Consider the following 16,337-nt stretch of genomic DNA (forward strand, 5'->3'; position numbering starts at 1 on the left):
GTAAAGTTAAAACATAAGTGTAGTAACATAACAATAAGTGTAGTAATATAAATTTTAAATTTATAAATTCTGTTTATTTTATTTTTAACTTATAAAATTAGAAATTTCGTTTATTTGTATTGATATTAATGTGTTGTAGATTGCGTATAATTTATTACTAACAATTAGATCATAAATTTAAGTTGATTTTAATAAAGGTCTGATATTTTATAATAAATTGTTTATTGATGCATGTAAGTATTATGTAAGTCTAAGTATGTAAGTATAAGTCAAGTAGGTAACCAGTGATTTTGTTCATGATCAAAGACCAGTCCTGAGCGGTCAGCTGTTCGGCCGTTGGTGCCTGTGATAATGCTTTGAATTTTGACGACGATGCATTCATCGGAATTTAATGACTTTTTTTTAATATAATATAAAATAAATCCGACAGATGTATCAAGGCGTACAATTATTGAGGACTCGTCCGAAGCCTGCCAATTTAGGCGAATTGTCACAATCTTCCGAGTCGGAAGATCCCGATACTCACGTCTCATTGCATGCCCTAACAAACAGAAAGAAGTAAGAAACAGTCGTTTTTTTTTTTTTTTTTTTTTTTTTTTTCCAGGAAACAATATTTTTTCTCTGCCTTTTAAAAGTATATTTGATTTAAAAACGATATGCTTCAATCAGCTAATTTTGAAGAAGTTCTGAGCAAAATCGAGGGTTTTAATGTTCACAAGTGCAACAGGTTAATGTGTTGATTTTTTTTACCCTCGTCAAAAAGCGCTCAGCTGTTGAATGCTTTGCTTAAGTCAAAAGTGAATTCACACTTACACACGTGAAAGGGGCTTGGTAACGCCAGTTGGTTCTTAAAAACTCAACCATTGAACATTAACAGTACATCAAAAGGACTGTCATCTGACCGTGAATTTACTGTCAGCTTGTGTTTTTTATTTTTTTGCTTTTTTATTTATACAGGCTCAACTCTGCCCATATATTCACATGTCTGTGTAAAAACTAGCCCATGGATGTCTATAAATGCCTATTTGCTTAAGTCCACTGCTATTACTAATTAATTATTTGGAGATCGTGAAATGCAGTCTGGTTTAGAGTTTAGAACAACATTTTCTTTATCGTGCCAACGTTTCGATCTTTATTGAGTTCATCTTCATGGCCTGAGATTTACAAACATTGTGTAAATTATTCAAATACATGTAAGATGTGAAAAAAATGAATTTATACAATGATAGAAATTTTAGATTCAATCATAGTATTTGTTGATTATTCAGAAATCATGAGATGCGGTCTGGTACGATTTCTGCTCAATCGCACAATTTCTGAATAATCATCGACTAATGGCCACTAATCACCACACCTAGTATTTGTACTCACTCAAAGTGTTTGTTTTCTGTGTAGATGTGGCATTACTGTGTGTCATGATGAGAATGCCAGAGATATTAATTTTTTTTTATATGTTGGATTTTGAAGGAGTGGGGAAGGAAGTAGGAATAGAAATCCATTTTTCTATGAGGTGAAAGGAGCCGATAATAGGAAAAAATGGGTAATGGTTCGGCCTGATTATCCTTTCAGGATTATATAGGCTATTACTATCTTTAAGGATGTTGATATCTTTTTAGATGTTAATGTTTTATTGCTGGCCGAAGATATAAAAATCTGTAAATTGATACTATGTATGATGTGATGGCACTCCAAGAAAATTTACAAAACCTTCATTCATGGTGTTGCAACAATTTGTCGAATGTGAACATTGATAAGTGTTAGATAATTCATTCACTAGGTCCTCAAAAAAGGTATCAAGCCAAAATTCTTTAGAAAGTGCACATTTATCAATTAGGGACTTGGGAGTTATATTCAACTCAATATTTTTATATTCAAATTATATTCAGCAAAATCTTATAAATTATTGGGCTTAGTCAGAAAACCCAAAAATTTGCCAACACACTTTTTTTTTCTTGAGGGTATTTCAACTGCGAGATTATATGAACCCTCAGGGTGCCGGTGTTTTTGAAAAACAAGCCTGTTTGTAAGTATGTCGGGTTCGCACCTAGGACCATTATCTTACAGTGATTAGTGCCGTGTCAATGCCTGAACTGTTGCAACCACTGACTCCCACACATACAATTTTTAAAACAATTATATGTCTCTCTAGTAAGGCCTCATTTGCCCTCCCATTCGGTACCCTCATTATTCCACGCATATTGATGCAATTGAAAAAATACAGTGTAAATTGTTGCTACATTGCATTTTTCTTCCTTAGATTATGATCAATTAATAAAAGTTCATTCAACTAAACATGATTAGTTGTTCTTATAAGAAAAAATTATTAAAAAATAACTTTGATACTCTTGATTTATGATATTGTAACTGGAATAATAAATGGTTCTGATCCTCTCTCTGGTATATCTTTCCATCTTCCCAGTGTCAATACTAGGAACAATTATCTACTTAATGTTCAATTTTATAAAAGAATCAATTTATAGTACTGACCTTGCCCCTTCACGGCTATATCTCTTCTTATCAAAAGTCTAGTTTCTTGAGGGAAAAAATTTCATACATTGCCAAACAGAAAAACTTGGGTAGAATTTTATAAATTAAATTCCAAAGAATGGTCAAACTGGTGGTTGAATTGTTCAAAGAAACAATAATTTGTTGTTATTATAAAAAATATATAATTTTAATTCGAGAAACTACTTTAAACAGTATATATAATGTATGTATTGATTTTAAATTTGGATTTTGAAACTAAATAGTTTTTAAAATATCTCTACACAGATTATGTTAAATTAAAAAATATAAATAAATAAAATAAAAATAATAATACAAACATACATTATTACACAATGTACAACTGATATATCTCAATTAATTTCGCAGTTACACAATTTATTACAAAAATTACCAGCAGCTCTTAAACCCATGAATTGTTTAAATAATCATTAATTTTTTTCACTGTAATGTGCATTAAGAAAATTGTATTCTCGATGAAACTTTAATTATGTTTGAAATCTAGATGGAGTTCTTTGGTTCAAACTCTGTGCTTGTCGTTGTACTAGAGTTATTTTCGTATTGAAATTTTGTTCATTAAATGGGTTATAATACTAAACATTGTATCAATTATTAAATTTTAAACAGTTTCAAAATGTTAAGTTTGTCTTTAATTTTATAAAAAAAAAATTTGTATGTTGACAGGCGGGAGAAGACATCCTCAGGGAAGGTCTATAGTTCAATAAAGTTCCCAGTACCTGTCTGCCCTGGTAACGGTTCAAATCTTACTAACCTTCATGTAAATATATATATATTTTTTTTTTTTTTTTTTTTTTTAGACAGCATTTATATTTTTTTCTTTTCTCCATTGTATTAATTTCTGCCCTTTTAAGTCCAGCTCACTATGTCTCGTTACAAGGCAAGCCAGCGGACTCCTACACAAGCGGCATTCTAATAACTTCACGGACTGGATATTGAAAAGACAGGTTTATATTTATTTATATTTCTTTCTTCACATTTCTCTAAGGAATTGCTTTGACAGCTTGTGATAATTTTTCTCATAACAAACAGCCATTTATGCTTTTAAAAAAGTTTGACATCTAATGGAACAGTTTAGCTTTGACTTTAAATCTAGGCTGTTTCACAAGTCAAATTTTTACAGTCGGGACTTCTGAAAGGAGGTGCAGGCTTTTCAAACACAGACAAATGCATTCTTGTAAATGCCAAGCTACCGCGTAAAGCAAATCTTCTCGATACATATGAGAGTAAAGCATTTTCTGGAATTTTTTCACATGATGGCAACCTTCTTCTTACAGCTTCACAGTGTAAGAAATTTAAGTCAAATTCTTGAAGTGTGTCGTGATAAAGTTTTAACTGTTTCAGATCGCTTCTTGAGGCTCTATGACTCTTCAAATGGTAAAATGTATAAGCTGATAAAAACGATAGAAGGTCGAGATGTGAGATGGAGTGTCCTTGGAACTGCCTTTGCTCTAAATTCTAGCCATTTTGCTTACTCAAGCTGGTCCCCATGTGGTAAGTATAATTGATCAAGTTTAAAAGTCTTTGAAAATAATGTTGGAATGTGTATTAATTTTTTAGTGGCACTTGTCAATATTGAAAATGATACCTATTCTGAGGTATCTCTTGATTTATGCCCAGTGGAACAACGTATCGCTGTATTCTCTCTTCAGTTTGGAAACAGTGGCAACATGATTCTCTGCGGAGCCAATGACGGCTTTATCTATTTGTACAATTTAGGAAGCAACGAGAGGCTTTTAAGGGTGCTTTTATTTATTAATTAAATTCATTAATTACTCATTCTGGCAAGGCTTTTGTTTAAAACTTCATTTAACAATTTTGGATTTTTAATGAACCAATGATAAAAACCTGCAAATGGTGCAAGGTTTAGAGCAATTGTGGATGGCGGGTTTCTGCAAGTAGCTACTGTGACCAATAATACAAATATCACTATTCAATTGTGGAACAAATCCAGTGTAGATGTAGAAGTAGTATTTGGGCTGTGTAGTATACTGTGTCCTTTGTGAACTATTTTATCCCCCATTATTTGTAACACATCAGTGAATCCTAATTCATCAAAGAATTTGATTAGTAAGCCTAGCTTTAAAGGTTGAATTTCTTCTACAGTTAAGTTGTATATTCCAAAGCACTACCTCATGCGAGCAAGTGAAGCACTACAGTTTATTAGTACGTTCACTGGTGTCTCATCTGCTTCCTTTCAGAACCAATTTTCTTCAAATGCCCATTCAGTCCATAGTGTCCTGTTTAAAACCCTATTAGGATTCAAACATTTTTCCTGCTTTAATGCATTCTTGTGGTTTCTTTCCTTCGAAACTCCACAGATTCCTCTACTCCTACAGCTCCTGGGACCCAGGGAGAGTAACGTTATTTTGCAAACCTAAATTATTTAATTTAGTTTTGCAATTCAGCACCACCTTTGACCTTAACGCTGTGATAGCTGCCTGGCCATCTGACATGATGTTTTTATTTTTGTACCCTTTTCAAGTTTAACTAAGTACATCTCTGAATTGTGTGTACTGGTACCAATCTTGGAAGATATTGGTGTATTTTCCCACAGGGTCTGAATATTTGGTTCCAGGGCTGAAACTCCTGCCCTCATACCTTTTTCCATTCTTGGTACATCAGTGTACCAGCAGATGGACCATTCTCAACAGAGGGGTCTTCCTTTTTTCATTTTTTTTTGTACCTAGGTCTGTCCAGAAATTTCATTTGAATCCAAATATCCTATTTATGTTATCCCTGGAATTTTTATTCCAGTAATAAATGAGTACAAACCAAGTGTAACTGCTAATTGAGTTTGAGAAAGTTAAAATGGCACGTAAATAAGGCAAAACATCATCAGTAAATACAATTATTGTTCCTTTTACACATGAAAGTTAGTAGTGTGTACTGAATACGAAGAAAGTTTTGTTTTAATACCTCCCAGATACATCCCAACAAAAACAAACTTTTCAAAATGGAAGGAATTGAGCTTTTAAAGCTTCCATGCTAGTCCTGACCTCCTCTCAATCAATGAGTAGTTTTTTTACATTAAAATTCCATGAGGTGGTACCATTAAGAAATTAGACAGCTTGGCCTTTAGACAACAGTTTACCGAGTAAGATTTTTATGATATAATCCAATTTGGTATGGATATAAAATCAATTTAATTTTAATACTCAATAATAAGCTTTTTGAATGATCTTTGTAGAAAGTTTATCTTATTAAGCAAAGGACTTATATTTTTTAGTAAATTTTTTACACTGATCAAGAGATTTTTGTTTTTATAATTTTTTTCCTTTTCTTTCCATTCTTCACTAAAGGTCCATGGTCATGACGATGATTTAAATGCAGTTGCATTTGCCGATAACTCATCCCAAATATTTTACACGGGTGGAGATGATGGGATGTGCAAGGTAATGTTCTATCATTTTCATGAATTACTTGTTAATTACACTTTTTGATTTTTAACAGGTGTGGGATATTCGAACACTCACAGAAAGCTCACCAAAGCCGGTTGGGATCTTAGCTGGTCACATGGGTGGTATCGTTCATATTGATTCTAAGGGCGATGCCAGGCATCTAATATCAAATTCAAAAGACCAAACAATTAAGCTATGGGACATAAGAGTTTTATCAAATCAAAAAGTCCTGGTAATTGTTTTATGATTTTATTGGAAGATTATTTTTATTATATAGTAAGTTTTGTTTTAGGATCATGCAAAACACATTCTAAGTTTATATGCATGGGATTACAGGTGGCAAAAAGCACCAAAGGCATGTTAGTTGGTTAACGCATTTTAAAGCCAAAATTTGTCTGCTTCAAAATGAAAATTTTTGTTACAGTTAATAATGAGAAAAATATGGTAAAAGGTGATACTTCTCTTGCAACATACCGTAGCCATGTAGTGCAGCAGACTCACATCAGATGTCATTTTTCACCTGCTTTCACAACTGGCCAACGCTTTATTTATACTGGCTGTGCATATGGGAAGGTTGTCAGTAAGTGGTGTAAATATTTCTTTAAATTTCATCCCAGTTTATATTAAGCTCGCTTTCTTTTCCAGTATATGATTTATTGACGGGAAGGGACATACTTCACCTTACGGGTCACAAGTCGTGTGTACGTGATGTTTCATGGCATCCGTACAGAACTGAAATAATAAGCAGCTCGGTAAGAAACGACCACAACCTGTTAAAAACAATAAACGATCAATTTTTATTGTTTCAGTGGGACCACAGTGTATTCAGCTATAGCAATTTGAGGTTTAAGTGTAAATTAGTGGAAGGTACCAGCGATGTACGTCGCCACATCCTATCAAGCAGATGTTAGGAGAACAATACTTTTATAAATTTTTATAATAAACGTAACAATATTTTAAATATTACTGTTAATACCCCCTTTTGTACTACAATGAAATACACTGATGGACAAAATAAACTCACCACCCTTAAACAATTTAAGTTTGTTCATATTTTGCTATATGGTATTCTGGCATAAAGTAAAGCCTGTATAGTACAATATGCAAATAACAGCCCAAATTTGTTCATACATGCGAGTGAAAAGTGTCAAATTCTCAGTTATTTGTTATACTTCAATCATTAGTGATATAAAATATGTATGTTTTTTATGTGAATTGTGGTAAAATGCACAGCTTACTGAATCCAATTTATTGAGAAACGAGATCAGTTTAAATTTGTTTATACCGATAAGCATAAAAGGCTCAGTTTTCCTGTTATTTTATTATTATTATTTTTACTTCAATTATAATTTATTAGTTTATAATTTTTATGTAAATTGTGGTATAATTGTGCAGTTTGGTGAATGCAATTTGTGGACAGACAAGAGTACAGACAGAACAGTTCAAATTTGTCCATACTAATAAGTGAAAAGTAACCATTTCCCTGTTAAATGGTTTACTTTAATTATTATGGATACAGTTCATAATTTTTAGGTAATTGTGGTAAAATGGCATAGTTTGCAGAATGCAATTTGATGATAAACATTTTTTTTTTTTTGAGGTAGTTTAGAAAAACACCGTTTTCATTTTTAGGCCGACATTTCGGGTCATCTTCAGAGCCATTAAAAAACATACGTTGATTGGAAAAAATACAATTTAAGATGTAAATATAAATTTTGAACCAACTTTTTCACACAAACATAAAGTGTGGTGCTTAAACTGCTTGCTTAATTCTTGTGGTGTATAGGTTTTGTGTGAAAGTGTTGTGAAACGTGAATTTGTGTTCTGCTGTTTCTATATGATCGCGACTGGGTGGGGAATGTGGTAAATCTGGGAAATTTTCTTTGATATAATTTTTATGTAAATTATGGTATAATTGCACAATTTACTGAATGTAATTGGTGGACAAATAATAGAACAGTCTGACTACTCCTTAAATTTGCCCATACTAATAAGTAAAAATAAACAATTTTCCTGTTATATGTTTTACTTCAATTATTAACAATATAATTTATAATTGTCATATTTATGTCAACCCTGGCAAAAATAGTTTGTACAATTTCTTGTGTAATAAGAAAACAGTGGGGGTGTCGGTGGGCGCAACGGTTTAGGCGTTGACATGGTGCTCATCACTGTAAGGTAAAGGTCCCAAGTTCGAATCCAGTGGCCTTGCTTTCGAACCTGATATACTTACAAATGGGCATCAGTACCCGTATATGACCTCTGCTGTTGCGAACCCTCATAAAAAAAAAGTTCAAATTTTTCCGTACTAACAAGAGTAAAGTGTCAATTTCCAGTTATTTGTTTTACTTCAATTATTATTGACAAAATTGACCATTTTTATGTAAATTGTAGCATTGTGGCAAAATAAACAGCTTCAGTTCAAGTTTTTATATGCTAACAGAAGTTCTGCCTACAGAAAATTTCCAACTTATTTAATTTTTATCGAGAAATAAATTCTTGAAAGCTTGATGAAGAAATCTTTTCTTCTCTTTCAAATTGACCTTATAGTTGATTTTTAATATAAAATGTAATTTAAAAGTATATATTTTATTTATTGAATTTTTTGCTGTACAATATAGTAACAGTGGTCCTTCCTGGTGGTGTATACATTAAACTTATAGAGTAAAAGATTACTTGGGCAATTATAAATTAATTACGGTAATGTAAAATAACGAATCTTCTAATTTGTATTTTTAGTATTTATAGTAATAAAGGTTATTAGTAGATAGTAAGTTAGCATTGTTAAAATGTATTCTTGAGGGAAATGGAGAAATTTTGTGAGAAGGAGAAAACCCCTTCGTGGTTGGCAATAGTCGCAGTTTGAGTTTCTGGGTCGCGCAACTCGAGACCCGAGGGACTATTCACTTCCAGACTTCCAGTCGGAGTGTATTCTACCTGGCTCGTCGAATTTCGTCGTTTCTTCCGTCGAATTTTAATTTTCTCACTCTTTTATTTTGATTTTTGCTCGTGCTGACCTACGCGGGAGGGCGGCTGGCGTAAAGAGGAGATGCGTTCCCCAGACGGGCCGACACCTCTCAATTCCTCTCATCGAACTCTACCCAGAGACCGTTGATCCCACACTCGAGCCCTCGACGGGAAATGAAAATTCGAGATGATGATGGGTGACCAGTTTCGCAAAGTGGAGCAGTACTCGCCCAAGTCGTCTCCCAGGGGTGCGAGGTCCCCTGTCGTCTCCAGGCAGGACTCGACCGGGACACTGAAAACGACCATCTCACTCGGCAAACACCCTTCCATCGTACACAGCGGTCCTTTCTATTTGATGAAAGAGCCACCCGGTAAGTCGATTTCCGGATTTTCCACTTTTCAACTTTCCCCCCGGAGTCTCACGAGCCCTCGGCGATTGTGCAACTGCCAAGACCGTCGCGGGTCGCAATCCATGATTGGCCTTCAAACGGTTATTAAAATTCCATCCAAAATAAATAAAACAAACGCCCAATAGAAACTCTTTCAAATGTAAACAATTCCCATTGTTGAATTAATATTATTTCTTGAACGGATGAGCCTTTCTGATCATCTAGGTCCGTCTATCCTCGCTGTGTTGGTAACAGAACCGTTTGGTCAATTTGTCATCTTCGAATGGTGTTATTTTGTCAACATATCTTAAACAAGGAAAGCTTATTTGTAACAGCGAGGATAGGCATATTTTTGCTATCTTCATTTGTGATTTTGTGTTGATGCTTCACTCTTGGCCCATCACTGAAACAGGAGTGGCTGATCAAACAAGGATAATCGGAAATGACAGCACTACGCTTATGCTGTTAAAGCTTAATCCTCTTGCTAGTATTATTCTCACAGTTTCAATACCTCAAGGGATAGGTCATGAAAATGAGAGGAAATGACCAACTTACATTTACTTTCTTATGCTACATTCATATAATAGTTTTATTATTTAATACATTGTGAAGATGCTGAATCACATCTGACAGACGAAAATAACAAGGATAGTGGGCTTGGATGATCATGTTTTGACATTTTTTTATTTTCAGTTGTGGGTTTGTGCCAGTGCATCACCCTGCTTATATCCCTGGCCAGTCACTAAAACAGGAGTGGCTGATCAAAACAGCAAGATCAGGCTAACCAGGATAATCAGAAATGACACAACTACATGTCCATTATTAAAGCTTAATCCTCCCAGTCTTATTATTCTCTCAGTTTCAAGACAGATATTGAGAACAACACACACCCTCCTCCTCCGATGGTGAAATGTGCAAGGATAGGCTGATGAAAATGAGTGGAAATGACCAACTTATATTACTTTATTATGTTACATTCATATGACAGATAGTTTTAATATTTAATGCATTGTGAAGATGCTGAATTGCATCTGACAGGCAAAAATAGCAAGGATGATGGTCTTGGATGATAGTGTTTTGGCATTTTCCTATTTTCAGTTGTTCACAGACAATTTTTACTGGGAACTGCATTTATCCACTTTTTGTAAAATCATTCTTACTATGAGCGGATACAAAGTAAAAATAAGAAAATACAGAGTCAATCATAAGAAATTATGTGGTGTTTAATGACCGTTAATTAATGATTATTTGGAGATCGTGAGACGTTTTGATCTTTATTGGGCACTCTCAACACAACACACAAGAATGACACATCTACACAGAAAACAAACACTTTGAGTGAGTAGAAATACTTTGATTGAATATAAAAAATATATTTTTTGCATTGTTAAATTCACTTTTTTTCCAATTTGTTAAATTTAAACAATGTTTGTAAATCCCAGGCCCTGAAGATGATCTCAATAAAGATCGAAACGTTGGTTCGATAAAGAAAAATGTTTCTATAAAATCTACGTCATACCAGACTGCATATCACGATGTACACATAATCTTAAGAAATTATTTTGAAATTACCAAGACATTTCTCATTTATCTAATTTATCTTTAAAATTGGTGAAGTTCAATTTCTTATCCTTTATTTTTATAATTTCCTAATATCAACTATTATTTTGTTTTTACTACAAATTGTTTATATTGGCTGTTGAATTGACTCTGATGATTATGTTTAAATTTCAGCTGAAAGTGACTTGACAGGAGCTGTGAATTTGATGGCCGCCTATGGCCTTGAGCACACTTATAGTAAATTCAGTGGTAAAAAAGTTAAAGAGCAGTTGTCATCTTTTTTACCCAACCTCCCTGGAATTATCGACACTCCGGGTCATCAGGATAACAGGTAAATTTTAACTTTTTAAAGTATGTTTTCATATCTCCCATTAATGCTTTATTGTTTAAGCAGCTCGTTACGATCTGTAATAGAGAAACCACCGATCATAGGGAAAGAACTTCGACCTCTCACATCCGTGCAGCTTGCTGGATTTAGATTACACCCCGGGCCTGTAAGTTTCCTTCATTTAACCACTAGGATAATTATAACCTTAACAATAATAATTTATGTTTTACAGCTTCCTGAGCAGTACCGCTATGTAAACCAAGCCCCGACTAAAAAGCACAAGAGCAAACATAAAAAGCATAAACACAAAGCAGACGGTGCCGGCGGAGGCGGAGAACTGAGTGCTAGTGAAGGCGGTGTGGACACACATGAGAAAAAACACAAGAAACAGAAGAGGCATGATGAAGAGAAGGAGAGGAAAAAACGGAAAAAAGAGAAGAAAAGAAAGAAACAGAAACACAGTCCTGAACAAACCAGCGGTGGCCTAACCCCTAATCAACATTCAATTGGTTGATTAAGTTATATAATTAAATTTTACTTGTAAATAGCTTATTTAATTTAGAAAACATTCATTGTATGTTTCCATAAAAACAATTTGGGGTTATATATGAGTATCTTGATTTCTTTTTCTTTTATTTTTTTCCTTTGATGAGTTTTTAAAACATATATTCTAAACTAATGTGGCTTTTGTGGGACCATTGTAGACTCTTGTTATTTTTATTTTGCACTCGTCCAAAAATTGTACATTCTGGTTGTGCAGGAGCATCTCCAAAAGCCAAACAGTATTCAAACCCATTTTCTTTATTTCAAGTCACATTTTTTTTTTTTTTTAAAGGCACAATCTTATAAATTAGTTAGGAAATTCCAATTAAGATATTAAGGAAAGGCAATGAAGATAAGGACGGATATAATCTATACATTAACCCTATTTATTTTTGTACCAAACATATGTAAATTTTATTAGTACAAATTTGGTGGCCCACCTTGTAAAATTGAAAAAATCATTTAAGTGCAATTTAAAAAACAAATTTTGTTCCTGTTTTGACTTTGTATTTTGATTTTTTTCCCCTTGGATTATTAACTGGCAAAATTAAATTGTGATTTTAACAGGGAATATATAATCTTAAACAGTCTTTTTTGCTGTTTTATGAATTATAGGAAGGTAAATTGTGCCTTTGGCTCTTTATTGTAACAATCGGTTTCAGTTAAATTTGTAAATTCAAGGTGGTGACAATGCTTTTTTTAAGCGAAGCACCTAATTTGTTTTCCATTGTAAATAAAAATAGACTATTATTAAATAAATTAAGTCAACTTGTGATTTCTTTATTTATTATATTGAATATAAGTTCTCTGACATTTTAAAAGGCTGCAATCTGCCATCAGAGAAAATATGTTTGATCATAGTACAAATGTTATATTATTATTATTGAAAATTCTGTTATACAAACAACCTCTTTTGTGAATGAAAATACAAAGTTGTATATAAAACCAACTCGACGATATTGTTAATAACCTCATTCCATACTTTCAACTCTGGGGGCTGATTTTTGAAGCATAACAATTTATTAAAAACTGTGTTAACTAACAAACAATTATCATTTTGTGTCATCTTTAAAATAAGCCAGCCCCTTTCAGAAGTGCAGAAAGAATCCTTAAAAAAATTGGGGAGAAGCGCTGGCATTCCCTTACTTGTAGCTGCCACTCAACGGTCACATGTTTATTTTTTTATGCACATTTTAAGCTCGTGCTCTGAAATTGTATCAGTATGACAAGGTATGTAGAAATAGCACCCATGACCTAAAAAAAAAAAAAAAAAAAAAAAAATAGTCATGCCAGAAATTAACTTTACTGTTTTTTTCAAACACATTTGTTAAAACTGGCCAATTTATTTGAATTATCCCATATGCGAGAAAGTTGGTTTTATGATGTTGTAATCGGAGAAGAAACTCTTCACTCTGAAATAGAATTTAAGTCAAATTTTAAATAAGTGATAAATAATAAATGACATCCGACACCTGCTTTTTTAAATTGTCAGGCAAGTCCTTAGACAAATATTTGCAGATGATCCCTGAAGTATTAGTGCCCTGAATGAGGAAAATGATTTAGTTTATTTATTTAGCTTTTATTTAAAAAAAAAATCAAAAGATGGCTTTTGTACTTGGTCTGTGGCCGTGGCACAGGGCCAGATGATTAAGCTGAACAAGGTGATGTCTATAATCAACCACATCACACTGAGCATCACTTTCTTAACCAATCGGGCTATGCTGTAATCCTGGGATAGTATTACAATTATAAAAAAAGGCGCTGATAAGATGCGTAGGAATATCATAAAGAGTATCACCAAAAGCTGAACCCCGTACGAAAAATTGAACAGATATATTACTCTACAAAGAGTCCAGTGGATTTCGCAATAATTGATAAAGTTTGTACTCCTATCTGGGGAGGAAAAATTATAGTACACAGATTTAATTTAAGCTTTGAAAATAAAAACTAGAAAATTACCTACATCTTACTATGAAAAAAAAGTCATTGACTACCTTGGTTAAATGGTTTTTATTTAATATGTTAAAAACTGTTTATGAAATTACCATTTACCATTTCAATTGGTGAATTATTTGATAAACATAAGAATTAATTAAAATTAATAAAATATTTATGAAAAGCCCTTACCTTCTAGAACATTAATTCTTGGTAGTATCGTTGGAAACAAGCTTTCATTCGAGAGGATTCTTGATATTCTTTCATTGAGAGTTTTAAAAAGCAAACCTATCTTAACAGATAGTGCAAGAACTTGAATTTCCACACTAAATACTATTATAGACAAGACAATTGTAGGACAATCATAATTAGCCGTGTCCCTGTTGAAAATAAAGTCCATCAAGAACAAAATTATATAAAATGCTTGTAGGAACAATCCGTTATTGTCGACTTTCTCCCAGTGTTTCATGTTGCCCAATTGTTTTTTGACTTGATGTACCATCAAACTGATCTCCGATAGATTCCGTGCCTGGATCGAGGCGAAGACAATGCTCACCATTGACGCTACGAACAAGCTTAATAGATTGCAGCATGACACAACAGTCATTATCTTGTTCACTGCCTTAATCGAGTTCTTGCAGTTGTCTTTTATGTCCTCGTAGAATGCCCATGAACACAGTGGAACAGACCAGACCAAGTAGGAGAGGCCAAGGATCAGCCCTGCCCATGAAAATCTGTAGTTGTCTTTTTCATCGTGATAAAAAGGAAGCAACCCCTGTAGCTTCCATATTTTATGTAAAATTTGTTTATTATTGCTGTTGCTAAAAAACATTTTTAAACAATGTATACAATTGCTTATAGTTACACCAGTACTGAGTTTAACATGGTAGATTCAATTCCATTGCATAATTACGTTATAAATGTATCTTTTTTTTTTCTTTTTTGTCACATTCAATAATGTACTCCATTAGAGAACATCAAGCTGCAAAATCAAAAAACAATTTGTCTCAATTGTGAAAGTTGCACGGCACTCAGGAAAATTGATCATATTGCATATTTCTCATTATATGTCAAAAAGCATCTGCTTTTAACAATAATAATGAACTCACACAATATATTAGTATTAATACTGATTATTGATTTATATAAACTCAATTCAATACTAGTAAATTATTGGTAGACCTCGAGAATCACCCACCACAAGTTTAGCAGTCCAGAATCAGTCTGATCAGACCGCCACCGAGGTTGGGCTCCAATGGCTATCAACAGCTAGCTAGGTCATTTCAGCCCCAATGCAATCATTTCCTAAATCCAAACCCATTCACATTCACTCTTAAATTCATTCTTTCATTTTTACATACCTTGATGTTCCTCCATGTCTCCATATTCTCCACATAACTCAATATTCTACCATCGGCCCTCTCACACTGCACACTCATGGTAATAAATACATTGAGACTCAATGTACACAAAGAAACATGAGATATCTATAATGTACTATGTGCTGTAAAACTAAAAAACCAGAACATGTGACCCAGTTACTCACTGCTGTGCTCAAGCAAAATTCTCATATTGGGATTCTTACATGCTCTCTATATGGAGCCAAGGAATGGCACTCTTTGATTAAGTGGGAAACATCGAGAAACCTTTTTCTACATGCCGGACACATATGTGGCTTTGGCCCAAAATTAAATGTCTGTGTGTTTGAGGAAGATCCCGATCCTATGAGTCAGGTCTTCCGAAGGCCACTTATCAACACTTCTGATATGTAAGAGCTTCTCAGCCAATGAGGTCCACATTAGTACTAATAAAGGTACTTTATAATCTATTATTAAAGAGCTTTTAATTTAGAACTTAGTATAAGAAACAATGACACCAGGTGACTAATCAGCAAATAATTTGTAATTTGATCCTTCCCGATGATCTTGGTCTGCCTATTCTTGCTGTGTTGGTCTGTCAGATGTGTTTTCTGTACACACTTTGAAGAAGGCGAAATTTCAAAATGTATCAGACAGACCAACTCAGTCAGGATAGGAGACCTAAGATGCTTAGTAAGGATCTAATTATAGATTCATCATTCCAAAGACCACAAAATGGAATATTAAAATTTTTTAAAATAAGTAATTCATTTCTATGTTCATACAAAAATACTTATTACAAATATTTACACACAACATAGAAATAACCGTTTTAAATATAAGATATATTGACCCACTGTATGTCCAAAGTGGTCACAGTAGTATAGAATTGTTTTTGATAAATTTCAGACCTAAAAGATCAGTACTTCGAGCTTTTAGCTCATCATCAGGTTGAAGGAGTTTCTATTGTTGAATGATGTCAGTTGAACTCTTTCAACCTGATGATGAGCTAAAAGCTTGAAGTCCGGATCATTAGAAAACAACTTACTGTGAATAGGGACTATCTTTAAAAAAAAACATTGAACACCGCACTCACTCCATCATTCATCATTTATGTAAATATACATGTACATTTTTCCTCATTTATTCTTCTCCTCTGCTTTTTGCGCCAGTCTTTGATAAACTTGTGCTCTTGGATGGTGGAAGATGCTCAGGTAAGATTCAGGTTAGAAAACATAATTGCACCATCATCTTCATAGGTGGTAATGATGTATGTACAAAAGTTAACTGTATAAATGGTTTACAGAATGGGACCAAGAATGCTCCATTGTGA

At 33.4% G+C, this 16,337-nt stretch overlaps 3 protein-coding genes across 3 annotated transcripts; 2 read left to right on the forward strand and 1 right to left on the reverse strand.

Annotated features, from left to right (window-relative positions):
* The first annotated feature begins 300 nt into the window (after positions 1 to 300).
* On the forward strand, positions 301 to 6,887 carry LOC106672280 (DDB1- and CUL4-associated factor 11). Its single transcript, XM_014403585.2, has 12 exons — positions 301 to 558; positions 3,190 to 3,283; positions 3,378 to 3,470; positions 3,647 to 3,809; positions 3,868 to 4,017; positions 4,084 to 4,265; positions 5,826 to 5,918; positions 5,977 to 6,156; positions 6,217 to 6,283; positions 6,349 to 6,504; positions 6,570 to 6,676; positions 6,734 to 6,887. Exons 1-12 carry the CDS (start codon positions 431 to 433, stop codon positions 6,833 to 6,835), a joined length of 1,515 nt encoding a protein of 504 aa, XP_014259071.1. The 5' UTR covers positions 301 to 430; the 3' UTR covers positions 6,836 to 6,887.
* A 1,887-nt stretch (positions 6,888 to 8,774) lies between these two features.
* Positions 8,775 to 12,660, forward strand: LOC106672279 (mediator of RNA polymerase II transcription subunit 19). Its single transcript, XM_014403584.2, has 4 exons — positions 8,775 to 9,262; positions 11,015 to 11,171; positions 11,235 to 11,334; positions 11,401 to 12,660. The coding sequence occupies exons 1-4, from the start codon at positions 9,079 to 9,081 to the stop codon at positions 11,680 to 11,682; spliced, it is 723 nt and encodes a 240-aa protein (XP_014259070.1). The 5' UTR covers positions 8,775 to 9,078; the 3' UTR covers positions 11,683 to 12,660.
* A 268-nt stretch (positions 12,661 to 12,928) lies between these two features.
* LOC106672166 lies at positions 12,929 to 14,558 on the reverse strand. The gene is made up of 4 exons (XM_024228385.1): positions 13,839 to 14,558; positions 13,327 to 13,604; positions 13,184 to 13,252; positions 12,929 to 13,123 (listed from the first exon to the last, which is right to left on the reverse strand). Exons 1-4 carry the CDS (start codon positions 14,476 to 14,478, stop codon positions 12,929 to 12,931), a joined length of 1,182 nt encoding a protein of 393 aa, XP_024084153.1. The 5' UTR covers positions 14,479 to 14,558.
* Positions 14,559 to 16,337: the final 1,779 nt, after the last annotated feature.

The sequence above is a fragment of the Cimex lectularius genome, unplaced genomic scaffold, assembly GCF_000648675.2.
Source record: "Cimex lectularius strain Harlan isolate CLEC.00 unplaced genomic scaffold, Clec_2.1 scaffold17, whole genome shotgun sequence".
In the NCBI taxonomy this organism is placed as follows: Eukaryota; Metazoa; Arthropoda; class Insecta; order Hemiptera; family Cimicidae; genus Cimex; species Cimex lectularius.

Coding starts and splice junctions, on each gene's coding strand:
- LOC106672280 (XM_014403585.2), top strand. CDS start 431: ATGTATCAAGGCGTACAATTATTGAGGACTCGTCCGAAGCCTGCCAAT. Junction 6,505..6,569: donor TGCATATGGGAAGGTTGTCA/GTAAGTGGTGTA, acceptor TTTCTTTTCCAG/TATATGATTTATTGACGGGA. Junction 6,677..6,733: donor CTGAAATAATAAGCAGCTCG/GTAAGAAACGAC, acceptor TTATTGTTTCAG/TGGGACCACAGTGTATTCAG.
- LOC106672279 (XM_014403584.2), top strand. CDS start 9,079: ATGATGATGGGTGACCAGTTTCGCAAAGTGGAGCAGTACTCGCCCAAG. Junction 9,263..11,014: donor TTTGATGAAAGAGCCACCCG/GTAAGTCGATTT, acceptor TTTAAATTTCAG/CTGAAAGTGACTTGACAGGA. Junction 11,172..11,234: donor CCGGGTCATCAGGATAACAG/GTAAATTTTAAC, acceptor TTGTTTAAGCAG/CTCGTTACGATCTGTAATAG.
- LOC106672166 (XM_024228385.1), bottom strand. CDS start 14,478: ATGTTTTTTAGCAACAGCAATAATAAACAAATTTTACATAAAATATGG. Junction 13,253..13,326: donor GTGCCACGGCCACAGACCAA/GTACAAAAGCCA, acceptor TTCCTCATTCAG/GGCACTAATACTTCAGGGAT. Junction 13,124..13,183: donor CTGACAATTTAAAAAAGCAG/GTGTCGGATGTC, acceptor ATTCTATTTCAG/AGTGAAGAGTTTCTTCTCCG.